The sequence below is a fragment of the Pseudoliparis swirei genome, chromosome 13, assembly GCF_029220125.1.
Source record: "Pseudoliparis swirei isolate HS2019 ecotype Mariana Trench chromosome 13, NWPU_hadal_v1, whole genome shotgun sequence".
Taxonomy (NCBI): Eukaryota; Metazoa; Chordata; class Actinopteri; order Perciformes; family Liparidae; genus Pseudoliparis; species Pseudoliparis swirei.
Window position 1 is genome coordinate 17,256,966 of NC_079400.1, and position 13,703 is coordinate 17,270,668.

The window sequence follows — 13,703 nt, forward strand, 5'->3', positions numbered from 1 at the left end:
GGGTGTAATATTGATTCGGGTCAAAATGACCCTAAGGCAACACAAGGGTTAAAAGAGCGCGGGATCACAGCGCACGCGCTGCTCCGTGTCAAGCTGTCTGCGCACACAGCGCAGCGCTCACAGCGAGAGGCGTTAAGTGGCGGAATTTTCGGCTTTAAAAATAAAAAATAAAAAAAGATGCCAGAAGTGAAATGTTTAACTTCAGTCTGTAAAGTTGTGTAACTCTACAGCTGCTCATCCTGATGAACTCTGTATCCTCTGGTCAGATACAGACTAACGGCCTCATAGTGTATAATCAATGCTATGACGGCTCCATGTAGTTTCATTAATATCTTGTAGGCTCATACTAATATTACTGCCATTTGTTAAGTGTTGAAAAAGTTGGTAAAAAGTGAACCATACAGATATTTTATTTATTACTATTATAGAGAAATATACCAGTATCGTATTTATGGTATACTGTTTTTATGGTATTGTATCAGTATCATGATATTTATGGCAGGTATGGTATAGAAGATCGTGACAACCAGGAAGAGGCAGAACAGACTCAAGGAACAGACTCGTGGCTCAGCAGAGCACAAGACTTGAAGACTTGTTCACGCCAAAAAAAAAGTAGTTGGTTCATGAATGACCATATTATACACAATATTACTATTATTATAGGGCTCGATCACTGACTTGGTGTCAGAATGGAGGACCTATAGATTATCATACAACGTCCAACATCGATGTTCGTGGAAGTCACCAGCACCCCCCCCCCCCCCCGCGCGCACCTATCCGTCTCACCTTTTTCACCCCTGACCCGTTTTCATGCCTGCACACTCTCACACTCTTATTCACACACACTCACTCACACATACACTCATACACACATTCACACTCACTCACTCACCCTTGCACACACACACACACTCTCTCTCACACACACATATTTACCTGCAAAATGTCATGTCTCGAGCTAACTTGAGCTCCATCTCTGTGTGTGAGGCGCTGGAATAAAGATCGCTGCTGTTCTGCAGCACCACACCGATGAACTCCACTTCATTTATACCTGACAGCTCTCCACCTGTGTTAAAGTGAAATGGAGTTTTCTTGATGAAATCCATCGCCACGGCCCATTGGCTGTTCAATACGCCGAGTGTCCCCACTGCCCTCCTCTGCGTTAGAGTCACGCCGCTCTCGGCTCCTCCGTCTTTGAATACGCCAGTTGTACGAAGACGAAATGCATCGTTGTCTTCGTCCACAGCCATAGTGACGGCGTACGAGGCGAACACGCAGCACGATCCAAACAACAACAACGCCATGTTGGGAGTTCACGCCTCGGCTTCGGCCATCATCCAGTACGGCAAGATAGGACGCAAACAGGTACCGGTTTAGTCTCACGAGTCACCTGAATTCAAAATATTTGTCAATCAATAAGCAATATTAACCTCCCCCCCCCCCTCCCCCCAGGGTTTGGTGAACGTGGCTCTGGACATCCTGAGTCGTATCCATACCATCCCCACGGTGCCCATCGTCGACTGCTTCCAGAAGATCCGACAGCAGGTCAAATGTTACCTGCAGCTGGCCGGCGTCATGGGCAAGAATGAGTGCATGCAGGTAAGACGCCCACACTTCTGTGACGTCACCGAATAGTTGCAAGTAAAAATGTGTCATCTCGATACATTTGAGCCCCAAGATTGTGCCCATAATTAGTAATATATGACAATTATGAGTGTTTTAGTCCGGTTCAAAATCACTCTTTGTTATATTAGCTTGTAAATAACTTGCACAATATTTTATGAGTTGGATCCCTCCCCAGAAAGGTGCACAAATCATTTAGTCTGTACGTGCTAATTATTAAATTATTAAACACGGTAAATATATACTGCGCCCGTGTGCCACCTGCACCATAATGCAGCGCCAGCTGCAAGGCTTTTGGGGGTAATGCATGCTCTAATTTGAAATAGGCCCCGCCCCCTATTGAAGAATAACACATTTGATGCATTCGGTGTGATTTAAATACCCGGGTGGATCGTAGCGGTACGTCGAGTGGGGATAAATATTAAGAGCAAGTGTTTGGGGGCTGACGGGTTCTAGCAGAGAGACTTATAACAGAATGGAAGTCGGGCGCTCGCTCTTAAGCCCGCGGAGGACTCTGATTAATAGAAGCAGTTGAGCGCACCACAAGTCATTAAAAGTGCCAGTGGACTCTCCCTCTTCTCCTTCTATCTCATCTCCTCTGGTTCTCTCTCCGTCTCTCTCTCTCCCGCCACACGTCGTTTGTCACAGCGGTGTGTCGGGGACACCTAATCAGACGCTCCCCGTAATGGAAGTTTAGTTCCCTTAACATCTTTTTTCTTCTTGCTTCTTAATGAACAGCGAGCGGTTTGTTTGTTTTTCACCTGTGATTATCGCCCTGTCGGACACCCAGTGTGGCGGTGTCGTTGCGTTTGTCCTCTTCCCCAATGCGACGGCAAAATGTTCCTTAGCTGCAGTTTGGTGTGAAATTCTTTTTTTAAACCGCGTTTTCCCCACTTCCTCCTTTTCCCCGTTAGGGTTTGGAGGTGATCGAGTCGACCAACCTGAAGTACTTCACCAAGGAGATGACGGCGGAGTTCTACGCTCTGAAGGGCATGTTCCTGGCTCAGATCAACAAGTGAGTCCATCCGCTAGCGCTCAGCTTTGCACCAGCATGGTCCTGGAAAAGTCCTGGGATTTTAAAATGATTATTTCCAGGCCTGGACTTTTTTTTTTTTTTATCCCAAAAGTTTTGGAAAAGCCATGGAAATGTTGTATATTCATATGTTCAACTGTATGCTTTGGAATTCTCATTGTTGGTTTAAATTCAACATTTTCTCACTTTTTCCATCTATACGCTGAGATTTACCCCGTCTGGACGTGGGTGTCATATTTAATCTGCACTTCTCGCCTCAGACTGACGTACCTATGAGATCATGTAGCTAGTTGTGCCTGCGGCGTGGCGTTCAGGTTAGAGTGATGTCATGGATGTCGTGAGTCGGTGGAAGTGTCATTAATTGGTTGTGGGCTGCAGGGGTTGCACTCTCTCCGTGGTCTGTAACACCCTCTCCCCTTCAGCACCCCGTTTTCACCCGTCAGCTTTGACGTGACATGGCGTCCCCAACAAGTTGAGAAAGGCTTATTAAATGTATATGCAGCGCAATAATTAACCGGAGGCAATTTGCAGGAATCTATGGGATCAGCAGAACTTGCCTCCACCTCAGCAGAGGTTTATAGCAATCATTATGTTTCCCCTACACCGGGGTGGAATTGTGTGTGTGTGTGTGTGTGTGTGTGTGTGTGTGTGTGTGTGTGTGTGTGTGTGTGTGTGTGTGTGTGTGTGTGTGTGTGTGTGTGTGTGTGTGTGTGTGTGTGTGTGTGTGTGTGTGTGTGTGTGTGTGTGTGTGTGTGTGTGTGTGTGTGTGTGTAGGATTTGGGGATCATTCAATTAAACGGGTGTCAGAGATTTGACAGTCTGCTGGGTGCCAGTGCTCCCGTTGAGTAGTAGGAACCGGTAATGTACTTCTACACCGGCGAACCCCCCCCCCCTCCCCCCTAGGTATTCCTGGAGGGTCTTCGGCTCTGACTCCCATAGCAATCAGGCTCCCGTTTCTTAATCACACGCCCAAAATGCCTTTTTCAAAATAACACATTTGAATTGATTGGCTCGGGAGACATGTCGATGTACTGGCAGCGGGAGAGTAGTTTATGGACGCGCTCCTAAACTTTACCGACCGTGGCTCCGGTCAGGTTTTTCGAGGCCCGACGGTCTCCGTGCGGTGGCTTGCGGCGCGGCGCCTCTCGGGCTGCCGCTTGCATCTTTATACGCTAATCAATGGGCGGGGTGACGATTATTCAGACTGCGTGCCAACGTGATGGTTTGAAACCACTCGGCGTGGTGAAAACGGCCGATTCGAGAATATATTTCCCCGTCAGCATAACGGCTGCAGACTCTCCTGCCAGATTTCCCCCGTCTATTTCTTCGGCTGCCGTTAACAATTTATGAATTGAATACTCAAGTGAGTTGTGCCAGGTTACAAAAAATAATAATTCCTTAAATTCTCAAGTTCATCGCCCTGCAGATTCCTCTAAGCAGTTCACCGTCGATGGTTTTGTGTGTACAGATGCATCAAGACATTAACCGTCAGACGGGAAACAAAGATGACGTCCATCTTCAAAAGGAAACTTTATTAGTGAACACGCTCGGGTGAAGCTGCACACACCTCCAGGTGTCTGCGCACCGAGGGGGGGAGGAGGAGGAGGAAGGAGACATTACACCGAGTTTTAAAAACTTTTTTTTACCTTCTCCACTTTGTCGTTTCTGATAAAATAGGATGAGATATTCCGCTCGTGTGTCGCCCGGCGTTACGTGGAGTGATCTTACAGTATGATGAGGGTTGTGTTCGACTCATATCGCAATATAACAAAGCGCCTGAACCCGCGGTGACACTAATTCATGGCGGGTTAAATACTTGCTCTGTAATGCTGATGGGGAAGGCCTTGAAGATTACAGCAAATGAAATATGGCTCCTTATTGACGTGTCGTACACAATTCAGAGCGCGATCATCATCATCTGTTTCTCGCCCATCAGCTCGTCTCTTCATCCATCTCTCTCTCCACCCTCCCGCCTCTCTTCCTACTTTTCTATCTATCTTTTAATCTCCCGACTTCCCTTCAACTCGATCCTTGTTCCTCCCCTTCGCCGCTCACTCGCCCGTCACCTGTCCGTCCATCACGCCGACGATTTTTAACCGTCCCGTCGTTTGTGTGTGTCTTCTTTCTTCCAGGTCAGAGGAGGCGAATAAGGCCTTTTCAGCCGCGGTGCAGATGCACGACGTCCTGGTGAAGGCCTGGGCCATGTGGGGCGACTACCTGGAGAACATCTTCGTGAAGGACCGCCAGCTCCACCTGGGCGTCTCCGCCATCACCTGCTACCTCCACGCCTGCCGCCACCAAAACGAGAGCAAGTCCCGCAAGTACCTCGCGAAGGTAATAAGGGGTCTGTGAAAGGGGCCTTATTTGAACCGAGCAGAACTAGTCTGGCAACGGGAGGGATCAAAAAAACGACCAGACAACGTCATGCAGGAAGACACAGACTAAAGAGGCCGGGGAACGACACACGGGTGGAAACAATGAGGGCGGGGCTAGATATTCACACAGGAGGAAACCACCAGGAACGAGCCAGACAATCACAGGGAAGGAAGTGCAGGGAAACAGAGGAAACGAGAGACAGGGATTTCAAAATAAGACAGGAAAACTCCAGATCATGACCGTCACATAATAATATCATGGTGTGTGTGTGTGTTTACATTTCCCTCATTTTTTTTATGAGGGCAATAGAGGATGATACTGTTTTTTTGATGTTTGCTTTTCAACCACCGCTCCTGCAGCGAACCCCTGTTTCTTAAAGACCTGCAGCTTCAGTGCTTATGTCAGGTAGTGTCACTTCTATTTCCATAGTGTCCCGACTCAATCCAGTCCAGACACTAATGTTGCTGATAAGGAGAAAGCCACATGCAGTCATTTGATTTACAGTCCAGTGATGGACAGTGTGGATGGGTTCCCACACTGGTGGAGTGAAGGCCATCCTCTGGAGTGGTGGGGGTTAACGAACTAGTGGCCTCCCCTGGTACTCCAATCTTATGACCCTCTACATCACAGGTGTCAAACACATGGCCCGCGGGCCAAATCCGGCCCGCCGCGTCATTGTATGTGGCCCCTGACGGCTTGAAAGAAATTGAAGAAAAATTTCCCATGCTTTTATTTTGAAGGTTTCAAATTAAATGTGAAGCCCTGAGACCTGCAGGTGAACTGCTCCTCAATGCCAGATCAAGTTATCGCACCACAAAATGCAAGATTTTGCAAATGTAGGTACATTGTTAGAAAGACGTGCGTCATTGAAATACTTTACTATTTTGTTTACATTATTTATTAATGAGCTTTGAGGTAGCTGAGAGGTTGATTCAAAGGTACTAAACGGCCTGCTGTGTCTCGTGAAAGCCACATTAGTGAAATTCATCCTGAGAGGAAAAGAGCAGCTTCCCTCCGCGCGTCAGGCTGAATACATCATGATCACGTCCTCGCCACATCCAGCGTTGGCATCGCCGTCACGATCTGTTCCAATGACGGCTGCCACCAGCTTCACATCCCAATTAGATGTGTTTCTCGTGCCCCCCCCCCCCTGGTATTGTGCTGCCAAGCCTGGTTGGCAGTGCTTAGTCCTGATGGGTGAAAAGAGATGACCAGTCATTATCAGTAATTATACACAATCTGTGTACCCGAGGCGGCTCGCCGAAAAAGAGAGCCTGGGGGTGGAGGGTGGGGGGTGGGAGGGAGGTGTTGAGTGGGGTTAATGTCTTCATCGTAATGTAGACGCACACACACACACACACACACACACATGCACACACCGGGGGAGGTGAGATCAACTCCACGCTGGCTCGGCTTTGATCGTAGTAACGGTTGCCAGGTTGTGCTCGTTCTTTGCTCTGCAGCCGTCCCCCCGCTGCGAGCGGAGCCGAGGGGACGCAGCGAGGGTCTGATTAATGACGGAGACCGTACCTCTCGCTACACGCCCTCTAAATATAGCGACTATACGGGACATTTTATTTTGGCTGCCTTAAGTGTTGCATTTGTTTATTTATTTTTTCTTACCTTGTCTCTCCATCTGCCTCCTGATGTGTTCAATCTATCCGCCTCCGATCAGCCGGATCCTCCAGAGCCGCCTCTTTCTCTCTGTTGTTATGCAGACCATATATTCTCCTTTCCAGTCCAGTGACTCCAGCCGCTCGGATAACCTTTTACTCACCGGTTGAATGGAAGCGTACGAGAAAATGGCCGCGCTTCTCACTTGATTTAATTCCCACAGTAAATATTGTACACTTGAGTTCATGGTGCCGATCATTAGTTTCATGTGTTCCTCATAACAGCCCCGTATTCACTCGGTACACGATGGTTAAAATAGACTCTACTGGAAAGCACTATGTAACCTTGATGATGATAAAGTCTTTTTTATATCGCACTTCACCTCCTGGCTCCCTCCCCTCCTCACGTTTTCCTGCTCTCGTTTCCTCTGAAGGTGTTGTGGCTCCTTAGCTTTGATGACAAGAACACTCTGGCGGATGCCGTGGACAAGTACTGCATCGGAGTCCCGCCCATCCAGTGGTTGGCATGGATACCGCAGCTCCTGACCTGCCTGGTCGGTTCGGAAGGCAAACCTCTGCTCAACTTAATCAGCCAGGTGAGGCCTTTCACACACCTCCCCATCCCACAGACGCATCTAGATCCCCAGTGGGCGTATAAATGACACCATGTGTCAAATAATACGAACATTTAGTAAAACACACGTCCCTCTCCTTGTTGCGTTCCCTGTTTCTCGTCTTCAGTTTCGTGTCTGGATGTCGGCGCCACCCATCAGCCAGTTTTTTTTGTGCTCTTGGCTTCTTTTCAACCATTTGGGGGGAGGGGGGGGCAGCACATCTGGCTGGTGTGTGTGTGGCCGCACGTCTATCTAATCTAGATAAATTAACTGCATTCACGCCAAAGTGGCCTCTCCCCTGCTTCCTATTTACCAAATTAAGCATTTAAAATTATTTTTCTACCGTCCCCCTTTTTTACAGCAATTTATTGGCTTTCGCCAGTTTCTCCCTGGTGGATTGTTTTTTATAATTTTTTTACATTATTTGTTCAAGAAATGATTATCAAGCTAATATCGTACGCATCCGCACTGCGGGAACGGAGCTCATAATTAAACCAGAGACTAATTTGCTTTGCTTAATGGAGTATTATTTCCGCACAATTTGAAGAGGGTGATCTTCAAAGAGTCGTCTGCTAGAGCCAACAGACGTCCTCTCCCCGCAGAGCAGGGGTGTGGTTATGGAGGATGTATGCAAACGGATAGAGAGAAGTGAGGGGACGGATGTGGTTTTATAATACTAGACGGCAGCGTGTACGTAGTGATTATTACTTTGGGAATCCTCTTTAATTTAATTTACAGATAGAGAGGAAGCATTGCCGGTCGGTTGTTAAGCTCATGAACAAGCCGGCTCAATGCAACTTAGCTGCTCCATAAATGAACACGGCTATATAAACATTATTATCTTGGAATCTTATTCATTAATCTTGTGAGTTGCCGCATCTTTAACTAAAGCAGTGCTTCTCAAATGGGGCAACGAGTACCGCTGCGGGCTGTGTGTATGTGTATATTAGTGCTGTGAAAAATAACGCATTAACTCAGTTAATTAAATTACAGGATTAATTAGTTGTTTTTTTACGCATTTAACGCATGCGCAGAATGAGCTTCCAATCCGTCTGTTGTTGGTCGTCTCGAACCAGCAGCATGTCATTCTGTCTCTACGTGTCGCGTTAACACGACTCCGATCTGGAGCAAGTTATGTGCCCCCCTGTGTATAAATGCAGGGCTCTCAAGTGTCACGCATTGAGCGTGAGACTCACGCATTTCGGTCTTAACTCACGCACTCCCGCCACACATCGTATTTCTCACGCTGAAAAAAACTCTCGGCTCTTTAATGTTTTAATGCAGGGGTGTTTCATATGTCGATCGCGGTCGCCACAGAGTTCCGATGCCGGTCTGCGCGCATCGGGACGGAGCAAAGAAAAGTCACTTTGTATTTCCTCATAGTCCTAGGCAATAATGCTACACAATAAATAGAATGCTTCAATCGACACCGTGATCGGTGATCGGTATTATCGGATCGGCAGATACTGATTTCGGTGATCGGTATTATCGGTGATCGGCAGATACTGATTTCAGTGATCGGTGATCGGCACCAAAAACCTGATCGGTGCATCTCTAGCTGCAATGAAACAAAGAGTGAACAATTTAAAGGGCTCTGAATACTTTCCGTACCCACTGTATATATAATATAAAATATGCACATTTCACTTGAAACGGCACACGTGGTGGTGACGAGGCTCAAGGTCGTGACCTCTTGGTTACAGTCGAGTCACATGACGCATGTATATCAATGGGGGGGCTGTAGAGATGTTCCAACGAGATCCAGTCCTCCCTTTGGTCCGCCTCTTCACCCTGTAATGACTGAAGGGCAAAAGGTTAACGCCCCTTTTTCTTTACCCCCCCCCCCCCCTCCTCTCCCGCTTTTTGTATTGAGAGAAAACCTAATTTTAATGCGCGGCAGTCTTTGTCTCCGCCGCCTCACCTGAATTATTTAGAGTTCCTCCGCAGCAGCGGGATGTTTAAAAAACGTATGTTGAAATATTGATGAAGGTGAGGAGGAGAAGAGCGCCTGGTGGCCGGCGGGAAGATGAATCAGAAGTTAACAGAGGAGATCGACACCCCCCCCCTCCCCCACACCCTCTCTCGCCGCTGCCTCCCGCTCGCCCTCTACCCCTCGGCCTCGCCAAATATGACATTTCTTATCTTCCCATTAGCGGGCTGATCTCTGGTCCCTCCTCTTCCTCTCTGCCATTCCTTCCCCCTCTCGTCTTTAATGCTGCGGTTAGCTGCCACTTTAGATCCTCCAGTAAGAGTCTCTTCTTCATTTGTCATCTCGATGGAGTATTTTTCACTTTTTAAATCTGTCTCTCTGTTTTTAAGCACTATGCAAAGGAGAAAATTCACATTTGCTCTAAATGCAATATGCAAAATAAGGAAATATGAGAGATAGCGAGAAGGCCGCGTGCAGAATACTGTGTATAGGACGGGTGTTTCTTCACTGTGTCCGTCGTACAGATGCACTTTAGCCTCTAAACTTTAGAGGCTAAACTAGATTTGAACTACCCTTTAGAGCAGGGGTCACCAACGCGGTGCCCGCGGGCACTTGGTCGCCCGTAAGGACCAGATGAGTCGCCCGCTGGCATGTTCTAAAAATAGCTCAAATAGCAGCACTTACCAGTGAGCTGCCTCTATTTTTTAAATTGTATTTATTTATTTAGCTATTCTTGTTTAAATCACACTTACATGTAACTTACAAATGACAATATATATATATAAACACTTAAAATGTAAAATGTTTTTTGTGTTTAATATAAATGAACTCTGACCGAGTAAAGTTCAAAGGTCAGTATTGTGCGCATGACCAAAACGTAGCGTTTGTTGCGCTCTTACAAACAAGCTAACGTTAGCGGACGCAGCTAATATGAGGAGAAGAGTTACCCCAAAAAATGTCAGAAAAAAGAAAGAAAACATATCATTTTCACGACGAATGGGAGGTAGAGTTTTTTTTTACCACTGTGAAAGGATCCTGCGTGTGTTTAATTTGCTGGGCAACTGTGGCAATAGCAAAGCGGCACAATGTGGAGAGACATTTTACTACGTGTCACACAAGCTACCATGCTAACTACCCACCGGGCAGCGCACTGCGCGCAGAAAAAGCCCGCGAGTTAAAGGCAGCTTTGTGCAAACAGCAGTCTTTTTTCACTAGACCGGTTAAAAACTCCCAAAAAGCAACCGAAGCCTCGTTTAGAGCTACGCAATTCTTGATGAAGAAAAAGAAGGCATTTACAGACGGGGAGGTTGTCAAAGAAGCAATGATGATAATTGCTAAACAGCTCCTTCTCGTGCTTGAAGACGAGAAGTATGGAACCGATGTACTCTCCAGTCTCTCCGATGTTCAACTCGGGGCAACTACAATGGTAAGAAGAGTGTCGGCGATGTCTGGGAACTTGACCGACCAGCTGGACCGTGATCTGGCGAGGTGCCGGTGGTTCAGCATCCAGTGTGACGAGTCGGTGGACAGCAGCAGTACGGCGCAGCTGATGGTCTTTATCCGGATGGTGTTTGATGATTTCTCCACAAAAGAAGAACTTCTGACACTACTGCCCCTGAAGACAACTACGAGGGGAGTTGACATTTATAACGCAGTGAAGGAGTTTTTGGTGGAAAAAAGGTGCCGCTGGAAAAGCTGGTATCAGTGACTACGGATGGGGCTCCTGCTATGATCGGCCGACACATAGGATTCGTTGCTCACTGTAAAGCTGACCCAGAGTTCCCAAAGTTTCTGCAGTACCACTGCATCATACACCAGCAGGCCTTATGTGCAAAAGTGATCTGCTTTGAGCACGTAATGACTCCCGTCGTGAAGATCATAAACAGCATCCGCTCCAGAGCTAAACAGCACAGGACATTCAAGGTACTTTTGGAGGAGCTGTCAGCTGAATATGGTGACCTGCTACTACACACAGAAATCCGATGGCTCAGCAGGGGACGAATTTTGCAACGTTTTTTGTCACTTTTGGGTGAAATCAAAGAGTTCATGCAGTCCAGAGGTGAGGACACCGTGCTGCTGGAGGACACTGAGTGGATACTTGACCTTGCATTTTTAACGGACATTACTGGAAAACTGAACAGTTTGAACTGTGAGCTGCAAGGCAAAGGTAAAACTATCGCCGATATGATAAGTGCTTTAAATGCATTTAAAGCTAAGATGAACCTTTTCTCTGTGCATTTACAGAGTAAAAAGTGCTGCACTTTCCCTCTGTGCAGATGGTGCTGAAAGACAATGCTTCTGCATCTGAGACTTTTGACAAAGTTGCAGAAAAGTACTCTCAGGTCATAAACAGAGTTGGGCAAGAGTTTGAGAACAGGTTTAGTGACCTGGATCAGCTTGAGCCATGTGTGTCGTTCATTTCTAATCCTTTCATGAACGTGGACATATCATGCATTGCTGAGCAGTTAAGTGCAACATTCAGCCTGGATGCTGAACAGGTGGAGATTGAAATTGTAACACTGCTAAATGACCTCCACCTCAAAGCCCACCAGGCTGCACCAAACTTTTGGTGCCTTGTTGACACAGAAAAGTACAGTGGTGTATGCGCAGCAGCTATGAAGGTTGCAAGCCTGTTTGGTTCAACTTATCTTTGTGAATCAGCCTTTTCTGACATGAACTTCATCAAGAACAAACACAGAACACGCCTCACTGATGCACATCTGCAGGACTCACTCAGAGTTGCAGTGTCAAGTTACACACCAGAGTACAACACACTAGTTAACAGCATGCAATGCCAGGCTTCCCACTAACTGACAAAGAAACAGATAACAAATTTGGTGTCCAGTTCAAAGTGTGACATGATTTATTTAAAAATTTGAGAGTTGACTTTTGTATTTTACATGAGTTATTATTTGTACAAACATGGTGCAAAGTAATTCATGATTTGTTAAAAATGTTAGTGGCTAGCTAGTTAAAATGGGATATTGTGATTTCACAAGACTGTCTTAGAAGTGATCATTTAAAAATGTTCAATTTGAAAAATGTGCACTTAGAGAAAATATAAAAATAAAGTGTTGCATATTGATATTTATCTGTTTCTATATATATTTATTGTGAGAAATCATGAAGATGATCAGTGTTTCCACAAAGATAAATATCATTAATTATTAATAATAACATAGAGTTAAAGGTAATTGAGCAAATTGGCTATTTCTGGCAATTTATTTAAGTGTGTATCAAACTGGTAGCCCTTCGCATTAATCAGTACCCAAGAAGTAGCTCTTGGTTTCAAAAATGTTGGTGACCCCTGCTTTAGAGTCTAAAGGGTAGTTCAAATCTTGAACCTGCAGCAGCCTCTTTCTCCACTTAATTAATAATTTAAAAAACGGTCCCACAGCTCGAGTCTCGAAGGATTTTTTTCCCCGACATGTCCAGATCTGGAGCAGCTCCTGAAGGAGAACTACAGCGTGTTCTAGACCCGTTCTGACCCTCGGCAGCTTCCGACCTGAGCCAGATCTTTCCTGGACTTGATTTGAGAAACCCTCCGAGGACCCGAGCAAGATGTCAGAGGGAGCGTGGATCGAGTCCGAGAAATATTACAGTTTTCAAAGACATTTTAGCCCGAGGCTGAAGTGTGGGCGCTCTATCTCTCATCCATCCCTCTATCCGTCTTAGGCTCACTGCGAGTCCTTTTAAGCTGAGTCGTGTGGTTGAGATGTGGACGTATCCCTTTCTGCCTTTCTGCCTTCCAGGCGTACAGAAGGTCTGGAAGGATCAAGTAGCTTTGTAATTGCAGCCTATGAAACCGTGCCCCGAGACCTGAGAGGACGCTGTGGTTCGGTCTGCCACCACTTGAAAAAAACAAAACGACAAGCTTGTGTTTCTTAATCAATCTGCTTGTTGTTCTTGTACTAATTATTACTCGTTTTCATCACATTTGTCATCATTACAACAGGGTGCGTCACAGCAGAGAGGAATATATAGACACAAAACCCACCCTTCATTTACTAAAATATGTATTTAGAGGTGAAACTGTAGGTCACTTTTCTCAGCTTTTCAGAGAGCTTTCTCACAGCTCATCTTCTACCTCTATAGACTCTCTTTCCAGTCACATTGAGAGCCAAATGTCCCACAAATATATCATTGAGTCTACCTCTCATTCAGTTAAATTCAATTTATTTTATATAGCCCAATATCACAAATTACAAATTTGACATCCCTCACCTTTGACCTCACACCGGATCAGGAAAAACTCCTAAAAAATAGAAAAAACGTTCACAGGGAAAAAGGGGAAGAAACCTTAAGGAGAGCAACAGAGGAGAATCCCTCTCCCCGAAAGTGTGATTCCTTTTATAACATCTGTGTGATCTACGTATTAGAATGTCCTGTTGGGGATATTGATATTTTGGCCTCCGCTGCATGTTCAAGACGATTAACGTCTTGAGCCACATGGAGGGATGGTGAATGAAGAAGAAACCTTCTGCTGGGTGAATTAACTTTAAACGTGTGCATCA

At 46.1% G+C, this 13,703-nt stretch overlaps 1 protein-coding gene across 1 annotated transcript in view; it reads left to right on the plus strand.

The window, feature by feature from the left end:
* The window catches only part of trrap (transformation/transcription domain-associated protein), a 99,093-nt gene that overhangs the window by 71,371 nt on the left and 14,019 nt on the right, over nucleotides 1-13,703 (plus strand). Inside the window, exons 60-64 of the mRNA XM_056430056.1 lie at nucleotides 1,247-1,365; nucleotides 1,453-1,599; nucleotides 2,538-2,638; nucleotides 4,789-4,990; nucleotides 7,080-7,241. Of these exons, the coding sequence (XP_056286031.1) occupies nucleotides 1,247-1,365; nucleotides 1,453-1,599; nucleotides 2,538-2,638; nucleotides 4,789-4,990; nucleotides 7,080-7,241 (731 nt within the window). The remainder of the gene's footprint in view (nucleotides 1-1,246; nucleotides 1,366-1,452; nucleotides 1,600-2,537; nucleotides 2,639-4,788; nucleotides 4,991-7,079; nucleotides 7,242-13,703) is intronic.